This window comes from Heptranchias perlo, chromosome 7, assembly GCF_035084215.1.
Source record: "Heptranchias perlo isolate sHepPer1 chromosome 7, sHepPer1.hap1, whole genome shotgun sequence".
NCBI lineage: Eukaryota > Metazoa > Chordata > Chondrichthyes > Hexanchiformes > Hexanchidae > Heptranchias > Heptranchias perlo.
Window position 1 is genome coordinate 53,993,635 of NC_090331.1, and position 20,998 is coordinate 54,014,632.

General features: G+C 41.8%; 1 protein-coding gene across 1 annotated transcript in view; it reads right to left on the reverse strand.

The window, feature by feature from the left end:
* chn1 (chimerin 1) overlaps nucleotides 1-20,998 on the reverse strand; it is a 190,975-nt gene that overhangs the window by 130,385 nt on the left and 39,592 nt on the right. Inside the window, exons 2-5 of the mRNA XM_067987580.1 lie at nucleotides 20,894-20,932; nucleotides 18,418-18,473; nucleotides 8,629-8,660; nucleotides 6,848-6,961 (exon numbers count right to left, since the gene is read on the reverse strand). Of these exons, the coding sequence (XP_067843681.1) occupies nucleotides 6,848-6,961; nucleotides 8,629-8,660; nucleotides 18,418-18,473; nucleotides 20,894-20,932 (241 nt within the window). The remainder of the gene's footprint in view (nucleotides 1-6,847; nucleotides 6,962-8,628; nucleotides 8,661-18,417; nucleotides 18,474-20,893; nucleotides 20,933-20,998) is intronic.

Here is a 20,998-nt window from a genome sequence, read left to right on the forward strand (position 1 = left end):
TGCACTATATAAATGCATGGTCTTTGTTTCTTTTAAAAGAAATCATTCCTGGCATCTATCTTAACTCTTTGCCTATGTATTTCATCTGTGTGCCTTTTGGTCTTACCAAATCTCTCAAAAAACCGAACCAACCAGACTGAGTCCAATCTCTTCATTTAAAAAAAAATTCAAGTAATTTCTCCTCTAAGCCTCTATTTCTTTAAAGAACATAGCCCGAACCCTTGGAGCTTATTCTCATTACTAGGAGTTCTTAGATTAACTATTTCCTTGTTAGTTTCCTAGTTGCCATTCTCTGTACCTTCTCCAGAGCCTCAATATGCTTTACCACATACGTGCAACAAAATTAGATGTGTGGATGTATCAAAGCCTTGTATATAGTAAACTTCCTTTTATACTTGATGGTCCTAGCAACACAACCTAAAATCCTACTTGCTTTTCCTATAGTCACATCACATTGCTTGTGCATCTTTACTGCGTGATGGACTAATACCCCTCAGTCGCTTTATTGATTCATTACATTTAACAGGTATCCCTGCATAGTACAAACATGTCTGAAGTTTCTCAACACCAAATACTGTATTTGTCCACATTGAAGGACATCTGCCACACACATTTGCCCCCATTTGTCTAAATCAGTCCGCAGCCTACTGCTTTTGTCTAAATTATTCACCCGTGTATATTTCCATGTCATTCTCGAATTTCATTTATGCCCTTATCTAAATCATTAAGGAAAAGGATAAACAGCAACAGTCCCAACACAGAATCTTACGGAAATCCACTCATTATCAAGCCCCATTCAGATTCATTCCCATTTACTACAACCCTCTGCCTATAAGATTTCAACCATTTACCTAACCAGCATAATCCATCAGCTCAATACTCCCATATTACTTTTTATTTTATCTAATGGCCTAATATGTGGCAGTTTATCAAATGCTTTTTGGAAATCAAGGTACACATCAACAGAAGTACCATTATCCGCCATACTGATCATCACTTTCCTCCAAAACAACCACTGAGTAGGCAATTGCCATCTTTTATCCCCCAATAGATGATTATATTATCCAATCCAGAATTCCAGCAAGCAATTGGACTGGAAGCTGCGAGAAACAATATAGTACTTGAAGAATTTAAGCCTGAAGCTTCTGTCTTGTTCCAAATTTTATTGCCCGAAAGATGGTTAATCTAGTCTATTACTACCAAGAGCTTAAGAACATAAGAAATAGGAGCAGGAGTAGACCAATCGGCCCCTCGAGCCTGCTCTGCCATTCAATAAGATCATGGCTGATCTGATCCTAACCTCAAATCTAAATTCATGTCCAATTTCCTGCCCGCTCCCCGTAACCTCTAATTCCCTTTACTTCTAGGAAACTGTCTATTTCTGTTTTAAATTTATTCAATGATGTGGCATCCACAGCTTCCTGGGGCAGCAAATTCCACAGACCTACTACCCTCTGAGTGAAGAAGTTTCTCCTCATCTCAGTTTTGAAAGAGCAGCCCCTTATTCTAAGATTATGCCCCCTAGTTCTAGTTTCACCCATCCTTGGGAACATCCTTACCGCATCCACCCGATCAAGCCCCTTCACAATCCTATATGTTTCAATAAGATTGCCTCTCATTCTTCTGAACTCCAATGAGTAGAGTCCCAATCTACTCAACCTCTCCTCATATGTCCGCCCCCTCATCCCCGGGATTAACCGAGTGAACCTTCTTTGTACTGCCTCGAGAGCAAGTATGTCTTTTCTTAAGTATGGACACCAAAACTGGTGCGGTCTCACCAATACCTTATATAACTGCAGCAATACCTCCCTGTTTTTATATTCTATCCCCCTAGCAATAAAAGCCAACATTCCGTTGGCCTTCTTGATCACCTGCTGCACCTGCATACTAACTTTTTGATTTTCTTGCACGAGGACCCCCAAGATCCCTTTGTACTGCAGTACTTTCCAGTTTCTTGCCATTAAGACAATAACTTGCTCTCTGATTTTTCCTGCCAAAGTACATAACTTCACATTTTGCAATATTGTATTGCATCTGCCAAATCTCTGCCCACTCACCCAGCCTGTCTATATCCCCTTGCAGGTTTTTTATGTCCTCCTCACTCTCTACTTTCCCTCCCATCTTTGTATCATCTGCAAACTTTGATATGTTACACTCGGTCCCCTCCTCCAAATCGTTAATATAGATTGTAAAGAGTTGGGGACCCAGCACCGACCCCTGCGGAACATCACTGGCTACTGGTTGCCAGTCCGAGAATGAACCATTTATCCCAACTCTCTGCTTCCTGTTGGATAACCAATCCTCCACCCATGCCAGCATATTACCCCCAATCCAGTGATTCTTTATCTTGAGCAATAATCTTTTATGTGGCACCTTGTCGAATGCCTTCTGGAAGTCTAAATACACTACGTCCACTGGTTCCCCTTTATCCACCCTGTACGTTATGTCCTCAAAGAACTCAAGCAAATTTGTCAGATATGACTTCCCCTTCGTAAAGCCATGCTGACTTTGTCCAATTAAATTGTGTTTATCCAAATGTTCCGCTACTGTCTCCTTAATAATACTCCAAAATTTTACCCACCACAGATGTTAGGCTAACTGGTCTATAATTTCCAGCCTTCTGCCGACTACCATTTTTAAATAAGGGTGTTACATTAGCAGTTTTCCAATCTGCTGGGACCTTTGCCGAGTCCAGAGAATTTTGGAAAATTATTACCAAAGCATCCACAATCCCTACTGCCACTTCCCTCAAGATCCTAGGATGTAAGCCATCAGGTCCAGGGGATTAATCCGCCTTGAGACCCATTAATTTACTGAGTACCAATTCCTTAGTGATTTTAATCGTATTTAGCTCCTCCCCCTCTAGAGCCCCCTGTTTGTCCAGTGTTGGGATAGTCTTAGTGTCCTCTACCATAAAGACTGAAACAAAATATTTGTTCAGCATTTTTGCCATCTCCATGTTTCCCCATTAATTTCCCGGTCTCATCCTCCAAGGGACCTACGTTTGCCTGAGCCACCCTTTTTCTTTTTATATAACTGTAGAAACTCTTGCTATCTGTTTTTATATTTTTTGCTAATTTATTTTCATAATCTATCTTCCCTTTCTTAATCAATCCTTTAGTTACTTTTTGCTGTCTTTTGAAGACTTCCCAATCTTCTATCCTCCCACTAAGTTTGGCTACCTTATATGTCCTTGTTTTCAGTCGGATACTATCCTTAATTTCTTTACTTAGCCACGGATGGCTGTCATTTCTTTTACACCCTTTTTTCCTCAGTGGAATATATATTTTTTGAAAGTTGTAAAATAACTCCTTAAATGAACACTACGGCTCATGTATCGTCTTACCCTTTAATCTAATTTCCCAGTCCACTTTAATCAATTCCGCTCTCATACCATCATAGTCTCCTTTATTCAAGCTCAGTACGCTTGTTTGAGAACCAACCTTCTCACCCTCTAATTGGATATGGAATGTAACCATGTTATGGTCACCCATTCCAAGGGGATCCTTAACTAGGACATTATTAATTAATCCTGGCTCATTACACAGGACCAGGTCCAAGGTTGCTTGCCCCCTTGTAGGATCAGTTACATACTGCTCAAGAAATCCATCCCTAATGCACTCAATGAACTCTTCCTCAAGGCTGCCCTGCCCAATTTGATTTGTCCAGTTAATATGATAGTTAAAATCCCCCATAATTATAGTTGTTCCGTTATTACATGCCCCGACTATTTCCTGATTAATACTTCTTCCAGCAGAGTTGCAACTATTAGGAGGCCTATATACTACGCCCATTCGTGTTTTTTCCCCTTATTATTCCATATCTCTACCCAAACTGTTTCATTATCCTGATCCTTTGTCCCAATATCATTTCTCTGTATTACAGTGATTCCTTCCTTTATTAACATAGCCACCCCACCTCCCCTTCCTTCCTGCCTGTCCTTCCTGATTGTTAAATACCCTGGCATATTTAATTCCCAGTCGTTGTCACCCTGCAGCCATGATTCTGTAATGGCCACAAGATCATACCCATACGTAGTTATTTGTGCCGTTAACTCGTCCATTTTGTTACGAATGCTACGTGCATTTAGATAAAGAACTTTCAAATATGTTTTGTGACACTTAGTTCCTTTACCTTTTACTCCATACCTTCTGTCCCTTCCTGACACGCTTTCCTCTGTCTCCCTGCCAGGTTCCCAACCCCCTGCCACAGCTTTGATGCTGGGTTAATCGCCTTACGCCTTCTAGTTTTAATTTTATCTGTCGTGCCTAAAGTACACTTTCTTTCTGCTGCTCTACGCTTCTCCCTTTCACTTGTTCTTGAACAATTGTTTGTACTATTTGTATTGTAGATTTCCCCTGGGTCTTCCCCTCTCTTGCTGCTCTCAACTTTATTCCCTTCTGACTCCCCGCTCAGGTTCCCATCCCCCTGCCACTCTAGTTTAAACTTTCCCCAACAGCACTAGCAAACACCCCCGCGAGGACATTGGTCCCGGTCCTGCTCGGGTGTAACCGTCACGCTTGTACAGGTCCCACCTTCCCCAGAACCGGTCCCAATGTCCCGGGAATCTAAATCCCTCCCTCCTACACCATCCCTGCAGCCACGCATTCATCCTGTCTATTCTCCTGTTCCTATACTCACTAGCACGTGGCACCGGTAGTAATCCTGAGATCACTACCTTTGAAGTCCTGCTTTTTAATTTATCTCCTAACTCCTTAAATTCACCTTGCAGGACCTCATCCCTTTTTTTTAACCTATGTCGTTGGTACCAATATGGACCGCGACTTCTGGCTGTTCACCCTCCCCCTCCAGAATGCCCTGCAGCCGCTCCGTGACATCCTTGACCCTAGCACCAGGGAGGCAACATACCATCCTGGAGTCACGTTTGCGGTCGCAGAAACGCCTATCTGTTCCCCTTACAATCGAATCCCCTATCACTATAGCCATGCCATTTTTCTTCCTCCCCTCCTGTGCAGCAGAGCCACCCGTGGTGCCCCGAACCTGGCTCTTGCTGCTTTCCCCTGATAAGCCATCTCCCCCAACAGTATCTAAAGCAGAATATCTGTTTGAGAGGGAGATGGCCCCAGGGGACTCCTGCTCTACCTGCCTAGTCCTTTTACTCTGCCTGGCGGTCACCCATTTCCTTTCTGCCTGCATAATCTTTACCTGCGGTGTGACCACCTCACTGAACGTGCTATCCACGATATTCTCAGCATCGCGGATGCTCCACAGCGAATGCTCCACAGCGAATCGACCCGCAGCTCCAGCTCCGAAAGACGGTTAAGCCAGTAGCTGCAGCTGGACACACTTCCTGCACACATCGTCACCAGGGACACTGGTAGTGTCCATGGCTTCCCACATAGTGCAGGAGGAGCATATCATGGGTGCGAGCTGTGCTGCCATGACTTGCCTTAGACTCTCAGACTCTCCTCCCGCTCTAGGTCTCTCCTTTTATACTGTGCTCACCTCTCGGACTCTCCTGCCTCACCTGTGACGTCGCACAGTAGTTGTCTCTTGTTGCAGGTCTGCTGCTGCTTTTATTCCCCAATCTCAGTCTTCTACTCTCAGGTCCATTGCCGCTTTGGGGAAAAAGTTCGGAAAAGCAAGACAAAGCAGCACCTCCTTCCCCCAGTTCACTGAACTCCCACACTTACCAAACTCTCCGTTCACAATGTGTTGTCCGCACACTGTGTTGTCCGCTTCTGAATAAATTTACCAGTAAAATAAAAAAAATCATCTGCAGAAAGCTATATGTTTCAGACACCTTAATCTTGTAATTCTATACAAAATTCAGAGCCTTCAGGCAATGTTCACTTACATTAATTTTATAAGGTGACTTACTGGGATTTAAAAAAATCATCAAAAAACAAAGCAACTCAGCTGAATGAAAGCAGTATCAGTTTGTTGATACTTCCATTTTTAAGCATCATGATGAACCATGTGCTTCTCCAACATCAAACACACTCATTATGATTCTAGTAAGCCAACTAATAATTAATGCCTTCAGTAATGGTACAGAAGGTGGTACCAGCATAGATCTGTCTCCAGGAACCAACTGGACTCCCCACTATTGTATGTCCAGTAAGTCTGTGTATAACTCTCCTTGTTGCCTCAAGGGTTACTGGCAAATGGCAACCTCTGATGATTACAATATGAATCTGGAAGACAATGATTCCAATGTTTAAATTTCCTTATCCTCTGAAAATGGATTGCTGAACAATTGGCGCTGTCCCAAGAAACTGGAAGAACATGGACAATAGTCTCTGGTGCACTTCCTTATTGTGTTGGGATTTATCCATACACTTTCCTGATCATGAATGCAGGCACTGCTCGAGTCATTTTGGATTATATTCACACTTCAAGGTGAGATTTTCAATACCAGTTTAGAGGCTCCTTGAAACTTATTTTCATCAGGCGTAACAGTTACCAGTTTTAACTATTTCCAGAAACTCCTTCTAATATCTGATTTCAAAACCAAGACTTAGCATACATCTAAAACTTTCAGTAATGCATAGTCAAAAATACTCAAAACTGCTAAAAATAATAATTCAAGGTCACATGCTGAAAATGTATACATTACTGTCAAGAAATTCATGGATGTAATGTGAATGCAAGATATCAGCTTGCAAAAAATACTGAAGATGCTGCCAGTTTGCGGATTGTTATTGTACAAGATACAGGGAGAGGTCAGAATGAAAATCTCAAACAAAAAGACACAAAAAAATCCCTATTTCTACCTTTACACTGCTTTGTTTATTTATTGTACAGAATAATCAATTTACCTGGTAGTTTATATACTATATGACAACATTTTACTTAGCATTTAATTATTAAAATCACCACTAACCGCAGTGCCAGGGTGTAAGTACCAGGCTGGCGTTGACTTTCCCGAATAATATAACTTCCCTCTGCTACACTCAGCAGTTGATCTGCTGCTTCTCGTGAAATCATTCCATGAAACCTGTTTACATAAAATAGATGAAATTCTGTCATAAAATGTTAAAGCTACAATCCCTACAATTCATATGGTTGTCTTCTATGTAATTTATCCTTCATACAAATCAGGATTAAAAATTAACTACAATCTTAGGTCTTTTCACCTGAGGCATCTGCAGGAAAAATGATGATACAAATAGAGGAGCAGCTTTTCAAGAAAGCTCCAAACACTCTAAGTCAAAGAAATAGCAGGGAAAAGGAAACTATACAGATGGAGGATAAATGGCACTGAAAAAGTTAGAAAGACCATGCCAAATCTAACTAAAGACTAAAATTACAAAAGGAACAGATGTAAACATAATCCTGGAAACTGTTGTTCCAGTGCTGTGCCGCTGAAGGTGTGGCAAGGCCAGACTTCTGCCAGCCCATCTGCCCTTGCCTTGGCCATGTCCCAAATCCCAGGGACAGGGTCAGCTGAATATTAGGGGTGGGCGCCTAGCCCACTATCAGCACTAGTGGGGTGCCCGTCCTGTGGGATTTCAGAGCGGAATCTTGCCCTTGTTCCACCTTCCATTTCCATAAAATTTTTAGGCTATAAGAAGACAGGCAAGCTCGTCCGTATTGCTGCCTTAGTGATGGCAATCCGAAGTAACTCTTGATACTGGCCCATGAGAGGGTCACAGTTGAACAGAATGACCTTTTATTATTTTGCTACACAAAGAAATATATTTTACTACCCATCCAGCAATGCATTGATTGAATATGAGATTACTGAACGTCTTATTTGCGCATGAAACAAATGCCCAGAATGACATAGATCTTAAGTCTTACCTATTACTATTGAAGAGCTCCAAATACATTGATGCAGTGAAATACTAGCATTATGAACTCTCTGGATAAATTAAACTCCAAAGCTATTTTCTGCACAAACTTTGTATGAGGTCTAAGAATGGTTCTAATTGCATGTTCTCCATGATATGATGGATCTTAAACTCATTCACTCTGCACATAGAATGCAACGGTAGAAAATGTAATTTCAAATAATGGCATAAACTCAAAAGTAACATACATAAAGGCTTTATGGTAAACAAGGTTAAGATCCTGGTCTGGTACAGTGGCTGAACTGAATCGCTCACCCGATCATGTCAACACAAGGCATGCACCTTTTTCAGCTTTAAGCCTCATTTAAATCTGATGGGTAAATAGCATGAACTGCGCTAATAATTGGACATCTCACCCACGGGGGAGGGGAGTGATTTTGGGTGGGCCCAATATCAGTTCCTGATGGCCTAAACCTTTAAATGGGATGTGCAGTGCTCACTATGGAGCTCATGCTACATAGCTGACACTGCACTTCAAAGTAACTCATCATACATGAAGCACTTCAGATTATTTCAGAGATATGTGATAAGGCACAATATCAACACAAGTCCTTCCCTCTTCTCCCATAGTAATATACTTCCTTAACTGCAACTTACTCAACATTATTAGAGACATAGAACAGCAAGAACAGTATGGTATAGAGCCCTTTTAATGCTCACAAACTTGTAACCATAGCAGAAATATAGAATACAATTTTCATAAAAATCCATTCAAATTGTATTGACTGGTTTGTTTCCACTACTCCATCTCAAACATAGTTAAACAAGCTGCTTCAGAAAATGCAAAATTAAAAACTAAACCTGCACTCACTCTCTTCCATAGTACTTGGGTCTGTTCTCCACCTGCAATTAAAAAGAAGTCTACTTGTTTAAAAAAAAACTTATGTATATTGTAATGCACAATAGACATTATATACTGTATTGTAACATGCATGGTTAAACTTAACCAAGTGATACGAACTGCAATTGAGGCATGATGGTCATGCACAATCTAATTTTGCAAAGGGAGTCTCAAAAAGGCATTACGCCTCCTATTTACATATGCAAAGGCCCTAATGCCAGTTTCAGGTGCACGCCCTGGATGCCTATGGAGGAGCCTTCATCGATATTGCAGTCAGCGCATATCCTGCGTGGAATGAGTGCACACACCCTAACCACCACATTGGACACTTGGGAGCCCATTTTATGCCTTTTTTTCTGCGGCGGAATATTTGTAGTATGAGGGACAATTACTTAAGACCCTTTTAAAGATGCAATGAACATAAATGCACGGACATAGATACATTTAAAAAGAGAGCGAATAGAAAACACATGTTTGTGTCAGCTGGATTAAGAAGTGCAAAGAAAATACATTTTAAAATACTACATAATCATTTATATTGTCAACAAACAAAAACCGTCTAGGCTAAAATAGTCAGATACATAGTCTGTGAAATAATGCTAAGAGAGCACTTTCTACTCTTCTCAAAATAAATGCCCATAAATACACAAGAGATAAGCCTCTCTTTGCAAGATTTTAGTAACTGCACGAATAGGATACCTTTCTTATCTGCACGATCCTACAAGTTCTAGTTAAAATGCAATACACTTAAAAACAGCCCTGATACTTGATCCTGGTTTAATTAAATATGAAAGCAAACAGCAGGGACTAACTGTGCCAATGAAAGTACACCTGTCAATTTAATAAAGGATTTACATTTCAGTAGCTCCATTAAAATTAGAACTGTATTGGCCATTAAGTCTCCAGTTTTTACTCCAGAAGGTAAAGCATTCAGAGAAACTGCAATTGAGTTTGAGGAAAAGTAACAGTTAAAACCACATTTAGTACACTAATCCTTTCAAAGCTTCAGGGCATTAGTCATTAAAGCATATGATAGTTGAACCTGATTTTGTGTCTGCAGATATCTTTGAACCAGATTAAACAGAATTATTTGTATACCTGTATCTACAGTTATGCAAACAAGGTTTGAGATTGCAATTAAATAATCGGTTACAGGCTGACAGTTGGCACTTTTACATTATTATGTAGTATCGTTTTTCAGGTATAGTATATGATTTCTACAATATATCCCTGTATCAAATGTGGAACATTTCAAGAGTTATATTATTTACTTATTAACTTTATTCCATTCTAACGATGAGAGTGGGGGGGGAAGGTGTGCAGGCTTGCTTGGTGGGCCGGGGGAAAACACTCCTGCAGTGCTGCAAAGACACTTACCTGCTGGATCCAGCTGTCCTCGTCTCCCTTTAGCTGCCCGGTTTCACGAGGCCTGGGAAACCTGGTCCGGAGAAGTTAAATCTAAAGGTTGTCTAAAATTTGAGGCACGGCAACCTCATTAAAATATTAAAATTACAGATCCGCCTCTGGACAGCAGGTTAGTCGCTCGCCCCACAAACCTGCCTCCGTTAAAACCAGAAAAGGCAGTGTTGGGTCAGGTTTCCGATTTTTGAAATTTTAACTCCTCCCCCCCACACCCATCCTGGGAGGTTAAAATTCCCCCCATAGTGTCAGCAGCCTCCCATTACAATAGCAGGCCATTCTTCATGTAAAAGACAAAACAACAAGAATGCATAGGAGCCTCGCATTCAAGACCAATCCTCTCCTCATCCAATGTCCATACTTTGCAGCAGCTGGAGTCATACCTAGCACAAAGGAAGATGGTAGTGGTTGTTGGAGGCCAATCATCTCAGCCCCAGGGCATTGCTGCAGGACTTCCTCGGGGCAGTGTCCTAGGCCCAACCATCTTCAGCTGCTTCATCAATGACCTTCCCTCCATCAAAAGGTCAGAAATGGGGATGTTCACTGATGATTACTCAGTGTTCAGTTCCATTCGCAACCCCTCAGATAATGAAGCAGTCCATGCCCGCATGCAGCAAGACCTGGACAACATCCAGGCTTGGGCCGATAAGTGGCAAGTAACATTCGCGCCAGACAAATGCCAAGCAATCATCATCTCCAACAAGAAAGAATCTAACCACCTCCCCATGACATTCAACGGCATTACCATCACCGAATCCCCCACCATCAACATCCTGGGGGTCACCATTGACCAGAAACTTAACTGGACCAGCCATATAAATACTATGGCTACAAGAGCAGGTCAGAGGCTGGGTACTCTGTGGCGAGTGACTCACCTCCTAACTCCCCAAAGCCTTTCCACCATCTACAAGGCACAAGTCAGGAGTATGATGGATTACTCTCCACGTGCCTGGATGAGTGCAGCTCTAACAACACTCAAGAAGCTTGACACCATCCAGGACAAAGCAGCCCGCTTGATTGGCACCCCATCCACCACCCTAAACATTCACTCCCTTCACCACCGGCGCACTGTGGCTGCAGTGTGTACCATCCACAGGATGCACTGCAGCAACTCGCCAAGGCTTCGTCAACAGCACCTCCCAAACCCGCGACCTCTACCACGTAGAAGGACAAGGGCAGCAGGCACATGGGAACAACACCACCTGCATGTTCCCCTCCAAGTCACGCATCAACCCGACTTGGAAATATATTGCCGTTGCTGGGTCAAAATCCTGGAAGTCCCTACCTAACAGCACTGTGGGAGAACCTTCACCACACGGACTGCAGTGGTTCAAGAAGGCGGCTCATCACCACCTTCTCAAGGGCAATTAGCGATGGGCAACAAATGCAGGCCTTGCCAGCGACGCCCACATCCCATGAACGAATAAAAAAAAAGGTCACTCAATAGTAATCAGGAGCAGAAAGTCTGGCTGATTTTGCTCTCTCATACGAACATATGAAATAGGAGCAGGAGTCGGCCATACAGGCCCCCGAGCATTCCATTCAATAAGATCATGGCTGATCTTCGACCTCAACTCCACTTTCCCGCCCGATCTCCCTTGATTCCCTTGATATTCCAAAAATCTATCTATCTCAGCCTTGAATATACTCAACGACTGAGCATCCACAGCCCTCTGCGGAAGACAATTCCAAACATTCACAACCCTCTCTGAGTGAAAAAAAATTCTCCTCACCTCAGTCTTAAATGGCCGACTCCTTATCCTGAGACCATGCCTCCTAGTTCTAGACTCTCCAGCCAGGGGAAACAGCCTGTCAGCATCAACCCTGTCAAGCCCTCCCAGAATCTTTTATGTTTCAATGAGATCACCTCTCATTCTTCTAAACTCGAGAGTATTGACCCATTCTACTCAATCTCTCCTCTTAGGACAGCCCTCCCATCCCAGGAATCAATCTCGTGAACCTTTGTTGCACACACTCTAAGGCAAGTATAGCCTTCCTTAAATAAGGAGACCAAAATTGTACACAGTACTCCAAGTGTGGTCTCACCAAAGCTCTGTACAATTGCAGCAAGACTTCCTTGCTCTTGTACTCCAACCCCCTTGCAATAAAGGCCAACATACCATTTGCCTTTCTAATTGCTTGCTGTACCTGTATATTAACTTTTTGTGTTTCGTATACAAGGACACCCAAATCCCTATTCTTCCTGCCAAAGTGAATAACCTCTCATTTCCCCACATTATACTCCATCTGTCACCTTCTTGCTCACTCACTTAACCTGTTTATATCCCTTTGCAGACACTGTGTCCTTCTCAGAGCTTACATTCCCACCTAGCTTTGTATCATCAGCAAACTTGGATACATTATACTCGGTCCCTTCATCTAAGACATTAATATAGATTATAAATAGCTAAGGCCCAAGCTCTGATCCTTGCGGCACTCCACTAGTTACAGTCTGCCATCCCGAAAATTACTCGTTTATCCCTACTCTCAGTTAACCAATCCTCAATCCATGCTAATATATTACCCACAACCCCATGACCCCTTATCTTGTGTAACAACCTTTTGTTTGGCACCTTATCGAATGCCTTTTGAAAATCCACTAGTTCCCTTTTATCTATCCTGCTAGTTACATCCTCAAAAAACTCTATTGGATTTGTCAAACACAATTTCTCTTTCATAAAACCATGTTGACTCTGCCTAAACATATTTTGATTTTCTAAGTGCCCCGTTACCATGCCCTTAATAATAGATTCCAGCATTTTCCCAACTACTGTTGCCAGGCTAACTGGCCTGTAGTTCCCTCTTTCTTCTCTCCCTCCTTTCTTCAATGGCGGTGTTACATTTGCTACCTTCCAATCCGCTGGGACAGTGCTAGAATCTAGGTAATTTTGGAAGATTACAACCAATGCATCCACTATCTCTGCAGCTACCTCTTTTAAAATCCTTGGATGTAGGCCATCAGGTCCTCGGGATTTGTCGACTTTTAGTCCCATTAATTTCTCCAGTACTTTTTCTTTATTAATGTTAATTACTTTAAGTTCCTCACTCTCATTGGATACTTGGTTCCCCACTATTTTTGGTATGTTTTTTGTGTCTTTTACTGTGAAGACAGATACAAAATATTTGCCATTTCCTTATTCCCCATTATAATTTCTCCTGTCTCAGCCTCTAAGGGACCCACGTTTACTTTTGCTACTCTCTTTCTTTTTACATACATGTACATTCTGTTTTTATATTTCTTGCTAGTTTACTCTCATATTCTATTTTCTCCCTCTATAAAATTTTTGGTCATCCTTTGCTGGTTTCTAAAACTCTCCCAATCCTCAGGCTTACTACTTTTCCAGGTAACATTAAAAGCCTCTTCTTTTAATCTAATACTATCCTTAACTTCTCCAGTTAGCCACGGATGGATCACTTTTTCCATAGCCTTTTTATTCCTCAAAGGAATGTATATTCATTGAGAATTATGAAATGTTTCTTTAAATGTTTGCCATTGTTTATCTGCCATCATATCTTTTAATCTAATTTCCCAATCAACTGTAGTCAACTCGCACCTCATACCTATGTAATTGGTTTTGTTTAAGTTTAAGACTCTAGTTTCGGACTTAAGTACATCACTCTTGAACTCAATGTGAAATTCTAGCATATTATGATCACTCTTCCCCAGAGGATCTTTTACTATGAGATTACTAATTGTTTCAAGACAAGATCTAAAATAGCCTGTTCCCTGGTTGGTTCCATGATGTATTGTTCTAGGAAACATGCATTGCATGTACTCATCCTCCAAACTACTTCTGCCAATTTGATTTGCCCAGTCTATATGAAGATTGAAGTCCCCTCTTTAGCCCAAGGATGCTGAAACAAAGCCACCATCTTCGCTAAGATAATTTAGTCTTATACTCATCAATGATCAGACTTGGAATCTTTATTTTGTAGGGTTCAGTGCAATAGAAACACTAAACATTCAGGGGAGTTCGAGTTTAATCCTTATAATAATGAAAGACCTTTGTTCTCTACTACATCTTCAAAAAATTTCTGTAATTGCCTAATGTTAAATATTATACAGTGGAATCACAGGACTGAATGAAAGTAAAGAATATTTCAATGTGTTTTCAAAGAAATCTTCATCAAACACAAGTTAAACTTCTGATTTTGGTGCTTAAATGATGTTGTCCTTCAAGACTAATTTATCAAAATTTTTTATAGTGCAACCAAAGACTCCAGAAGGAATATTCTTGTTACAAATTGGATAGCCAGGTGGTGAAGGATAGAATACGAGAGTCAGATCTTCAGTTGCTTCCAAGGCTTTATTCACAGACCACACCCGAGATAAGCTCTCATATAAAAATGATACAAGATAGTCCCTAATTGACACACACCATCTGAATACAATTAACACTCATTGATATAAATCACATGATACAATAACAACTCTATGGGGGGGGGGGGGGGGGAGAAAAAAGCACACGTTTATTCTGTGAGGGGCTCCTTATTCAAAGCCCAAAAGGAATTAGTGTTTGTAACATAACAATGACTTTTAAATAAATCCTCCTGACCAATAAAATATATAACTTATCTTGGTTCCAATGTTCTACAGAGTGCTGGAACTATAATAAAAACTTTGTGCAATTACCTGGATGAATGACTCAACTCTTGACCCGTAACAAGACTCCCCACAATCTCCAAGGCTCAAATCAGAAGTGTGATGCAAAACCCACCACTCTCCTGGTTAGGTGCAGTTGCAACAACACTCAAGATGTTTAACAACATTCAGGACAGAGCAGTCTGCTTGTTCGGTGTCCTTGCCACTGGACTCAATATCCACTCCAACACAACTAGCACTCTGTGGCTGGAGTATGTACTATCTAAAGGATTCACTGCAGCACCTCCCAGGCCTGCAATCTCCACTGCCAAGAAGAGCAGTAGCAAGATCATGGAAACACATCACCTCCAAGATCCCCTCCTTCACACACCATCCTGACTTTGGCATATTCATTGTCGCTGGGACACAATCCAGGAATTCCCTACCCAACACCTTCGTGGGAGCAGCATTAGCACAAGAACAGTAGTGGCTTAAGGAAAAGGCACCTTCTCAGGGCAACTGGAGATAGTCAATAAAAACATCACTTTGCCAGTATTACCCAAATCCAGAGAGCAAATATAAAAAAAAGCTCCTACTGGGGGGGGGGGGGGGGGGGGGGGGGAAGAGGAGGAAAGGGACGTGGTGGGGGCAGAAGAGAAGGGGTAATTGGTTTAACTGGCAGCCCTATTGGCCAATCCACAGGCACTGAGAGCCGGGGAAGGATCAGAGATCAAGCCCATGGCTTTCTATATAAGTTAGAAAAAAGGACAGAAGCACACAATCTACGGACAGTTCAAGAAGGTATGCTCAGAGAGACACAAAGGGAGTAAGTCCTCCTTGAGATAGTGCCGGTCAGGATTAGAAGGTGACCTGACCTGAAAACTGAAACGTAGCTTGTGAACAGGGACAGACGGGTATATTTATTACTTCTCATGTCACACTGAATTAAGTCAAAGTACAGTGAGATTAACTATAAAAGTCACTCTGCTTGTTCACTTGACAACTGTAAAGTAAACCAATTGATTTACATTCAGCCTCATCTCACTGGTGTTAATCAGTCCATCTTTCAGACGATTGGTGAAGTGCTTCTGGAGGCATGGGTGACATTACAGTGTCCAGTTCATCTAACAAAGGGTTTCACTGTTACAACCCCTCAATCCTGCTATCATATGACTAGACATTGGGCAGTAAAGGTAAACTCCTGATCATAGGACAATTAAACAACTAACGGGAGGAGGAGGCTCTGCAAACATCCCCATCCTCAATGATGGCAGAGTCCAGCACGTGAGTGCAAAAGACAAGGCTGAAGCGTTTGCAACCATCTTCAGCCAGAAGTGCCGAGTGGATGATCCATCTCGGCCTCCTCCCGATATCCCCACCATCACAGAAGCCAGTCTTTAGCCAATTCGATTCACTCCACGTGATATCAAGAAATGGCTGAGTGCACTGGATACAGCAAAGGCTATGGGCCCCGACAACATCCCAGCTGTAGTGCTGAAGACTTGTGCTCCAGAACTAACTGCGCCTCTAGCCAAGCTGTTCCAGTACAGCTACAACACTGGCATCTACCAGACAATGTGGAAAATTGCCCAGGTATGTCCTGTCCACAAAAAGCAGGACAAATCCAATCCGGCCAATTACCGCCCCATCAGTCTACTCTCAATCATCAGCGAAGTGATGGAAGGTGTCGTCGACAGTGCTATCAAGCAGCACTTACTCACCAATAACCTGCTCACCGATGCTCAGTTTGGGTTCCGCCAGGACCACTCGGCTCCAGACCTCATTACAGCCTTGCTCCAAACATGGACAAAAGAGCTGAATTCCAGAGGTGAGGTGAGAGTGACTGCCCTTGACATCAAGGCAGCATTTGATCGAGTGTGGCACCAAGGAGCCCCAGTAAAATTGAAGTCAATGGGAATCAGGGGGAAAACTCTCCAGTGGCTGGAGTCATACCTAGCACAAAGGAAGATGGTAGTGGTTGTTGGAGGCCAATCATCTCAGCCCCAGGACACTGCTGCAGGAGTTCCTCAAGGCAGTGTCCTAGGCCCAACCATCTTCAGCTGCTTCATCAACGACCTTCCCTCCATCATAAGGTCAGAAATGGGGATGTTCGCTGATGATTGCACAGTGTTCAGTTCCATTCGCAACCCCTCAAATAATGAAGCAGTCCGAGCCCGCATGCAGCAAGACCTGGACAACATCCAGGCTTGGGCTCATAAGTGGCAAGTAACATTCGCGTCAAATAAGTGCCAGGCAATGACCATCTCCAACAAGAGAGAGTCTAACCACCTCCCCTTGATATTCAACGGCATTACCATCGCCGAATCCCACACCATCAACATCCTGGGGGTCACCATTGACCAGAAACTTAACTGGACCAGCCATATAAATACTGTGGCTACAAGAGCAGGTCAGAGGCTGGGTATTCTGTGGCGAGTGACTCACCTCCTGACTCCCCAAAGCCTTTCCACCATCGACAAGGCACAAGTCAGGAGTGTGATGGAATACTCTCCACTTGCTTGGATGAGTGCAGCTCCAACAACACTCAAGAAGCTCAACACCATCCAAGATAAAGCAGCCCGCTTGATTGACACCTAATCCACCACCCTAAACATTCACTCCCTTCACCACCGGTGCACTGTGGCTGCAGTGTGTACCATTCACAGGATGCACTGCAGCAACTCGCCAAGGCTTCTTCGACAGCACCTCCCAAACCCGCGACCTCTACCACGTAGAAGGACAAGAGCAGCAGGCACATGGGAACAACACCACCTGCACGTTCCCCTCCAACTCACACACCATCCCGACTTGGAAATATATCGCCATTCCTTCATCGTCGCTGGGTCAAAATCCTGGAACTCCCTTCCTAACAGCACAGTGGGAGAACCGTCACCACACGGACTGCAGCGATTCAAGAAGGCGGCTCACCACCACCTTCTCGAGGGCAATTAGGGATGTGCAATAAATGCCAGCCTCGCCAGCGACGCCCACATCCCATGAACGAATAAAAAAAAAATAAGTGACGAGGGATTTGTGATGCTGAAGCTGAGGAAATATGTAGAGCAGACCCAAAATTTCTAACACCTTTATATGGCTCTGATAGTCGTCCTAAAATGGGGTTCCCAGAACTACACACAATATTCCAACTGTGGCCTAACCAATATCTTGTACAAGTTAAACATCACTTGTTTGCTTTTATGTTCAATGCTCTCATATATAAAACCCAGAACCCCATTTGCCCTTTTATGGTCTTTACTATCTGTAATGCCACCTTTAAAGATCCATGTGTCTGAACTCCTAGACATCTGTTCGTCCACTATTGAGCATATTATCACGAAGGGTATACTTTCTTTTACCATTCTTTATCTTAAAATGTACTACTTCACATTTCTCTGCATTGAACTGCATCCGTCACCTACTTCCCCACTCCGTTAACCATGTAGCGCCTCTGAGATTGCCACACTAATGATATTTTCTGTTGAATTCTGTGCTCTTTTGTGCTATGGACTGCAGCCACAAGGATCTGGTTTGAGAGCAAGGCCAAATTTATTTAATATAGGAGTATTTCATACAATCAAAGTGCCTTGATTCAAACCTGAAAGAACAATCTAATAATATACTACGTACAAAGATTTCTGTTGGCTTTCAAGTACTTGGAGAATAGTTTGAAATAATTTTAGACAAATGAATAAGATAAAAACTATTGACTGTATATCCACTAAAAATTTACAAAGATACATGGCCAATATGAAACCAACCTCACACGTGCACGTAATCCTCCTTGGATTAGGAGCTTCCTGTTGTAACTGATACACTGGAAAGTGGGAAGTGAAAAATCAAAGTTAAATTTTAATTTAAAAAAACACAACTGATGTACAGAATTAGTAATGGTTAATAGTTGCTTAGAAAGTGAGGACGAAATAAAACATTACCTAAACAGCATAACTTTACAGATCAACAGATTTCAAAAGCAAATAATTTTTTAAAAATAGTTTGCAGTGTAAGTTGATAGGGTTTGATACCTCATTACCTTGCTTCTGCTTGTCAAAATCTAGCACCTCATTTCAGCAGTGACATTTGCATTTTAAGATCTCTGTAGGGCATAAGGTGAAGTGCACTGAAGTCCCAGCCTGTCGTGCTTTGAAATGGTAGGATGTGGAATTGTTTCTGCCATTTTGTATACGCGGTGCTCACAATTTCAGACATGCCTCAATTTTCCCTTTTGGGATGTTTTTGTTCTTGCTTTAATGCATTCAAAGTGCTAATTTAGACCATTTCAACCAATGAGAAATTCAGAATCTAGCACACTCGCTCACTTCTGGCATCCAAAAGACCGTGTTAAATGGAATACACGAACACTTTCTGTTATAGTTACGCAGAAACTGACAGTCACCGGAATTCTAAGACTATAGAGATTTACACTATCATCTTAAACTTAAAAATCATTCACAAAGCAATTCCAACCATTGAGCACTAAATATGCTTTAGAGCCTTCAAACATTTCTGGCCAATACTTCCAAAATAGCTAGTGGAACTGAACACAGAACACTTTTCAGTTCTCAGTATCCTCTGAACTTGTAGTATTTTGATAGCTCGTGGTTCAGCCAATAGTAGAGTGCAATCACATTTGCATCCCTAGAGAAAGCATTCTGTTCCTCATTTCAGAGAGCTATCTATGTAACAACAGATATAGACTGTCATCTACAGCAAAATGTAGAATATCTTCTTTCGAGAAGGAGACTATGGCATGAAAGTGGTGCTATGGCCAGTACAGTGCATTTTATAGAACCAAATATAGGCCGAGTATGTGGGATCTCAAGGCCAGATTCTCGTTAGCATTATGCAGTCTCTGCAAAAGGGAATACCCATAATAAATAAAAAAAACTTAAAATTAATACTTTTATACAATGATGATGAAAATACCTATTTTTCAACTTTTATATTAATAGGAAATCATGTATACACAGGTGGACACACTGCTGGAATTATTACATACATTCTGTAACTTACCCCTAAGTCAACTTGTATTTATAATTTAGGTACAACGTTGCTACTGTAATACTCAATCAATTCCTTATTTGTGATTCTAGCAGATGAGAATCTTCAAATCTGAAGTCTCATGTTATAAATACATTTGTTGGAATCATCTTTCCCCTTTCCCTGTCTCACCAGAACAAGACTCTGTTCTGGAGATATGTAACTGAAAGGACTGCTTCCACCTTAGTTGTTTCAGAGCTAATGATAGAATGACTCCTCTTTCAATTACATCTCCTTTTCCCATCCACTCCCAGATTGGGTGGTAACAACCCCCCCACCCACCCTTGGCTTCCTCCCACAGTAGCACAGTTGAGATCAGGAACTTAGTAGAGTAGTAGAGAGCAAACCTGCACTGCATCATAACATATGCGATGTGTCAGTACACCACCATGGAATTAGTACTTAACAATGTGGAGCATTTAATTCTTGCCTCCCAACACATACATTTTCCCTTTTCCTACCACATAGGCTCAAACTCATTATCATGTATTGCTCTTTAAGCAAAGGTAGGAGAGATGGACTTTAGACTGGTTCAGTATCATGGTCAGTAATATTCCATGATCAGAAGAGTATGAAAAGGGTACAATTCAAGTTGGGGCAGTAACATTCTGGCACATTTTTCCTCCAAATATTTTTACATTTTGTTACTTTGTGGCACTTCACTTAAGACCCAGCTGAGAAATCATAGAACTCACCCAACTGAGGCAAGTGAGTTCCAGTGAGAGGCAGCTCTGTGACTTGAACTCGTGACCTTCTGGTTGGAAGTCGAGTGTTGTACCACTACAGCTATTGGGCTACCAAGACTTTATGATTTCAGAAGTCTTCAGATAATCTATACACAATTATTGAAAGTACTGTAAGACACTTCATTCACCAGGAAATTGATAGATTCTTCTACAATACAGTACTTGTCAGAAACTTTGATTTATCATATTTCTCTTCACTTTAGCACAATAGCATAAGACAGTAATCAGAACTATATTCTTCCTAAAACATAGTTGCATAGATGTCAAAAGAATAACTGGTTTATGGGCTACCTCACAACCTCAAAATTCAGCTATTTAACTCTATCTAGGGATGTGGGAAAGAATGTCAAAAAACTGAAGAGATTGTTTAGAGGAACTTGCTTTTGTAAACAACGTATGCCCACATTAAATCTTCCGATTAGAATTTTAATTAGAATAAATTGGTACTTACAGTAAGATTTCCAAACTGGAGGCTTATACTCATCATTTTCTGTGTACAAGAAAAAAAAGTTTAAGAAGAATAACCAGTAAAGAAACTACATTTTCTTAAACAAGC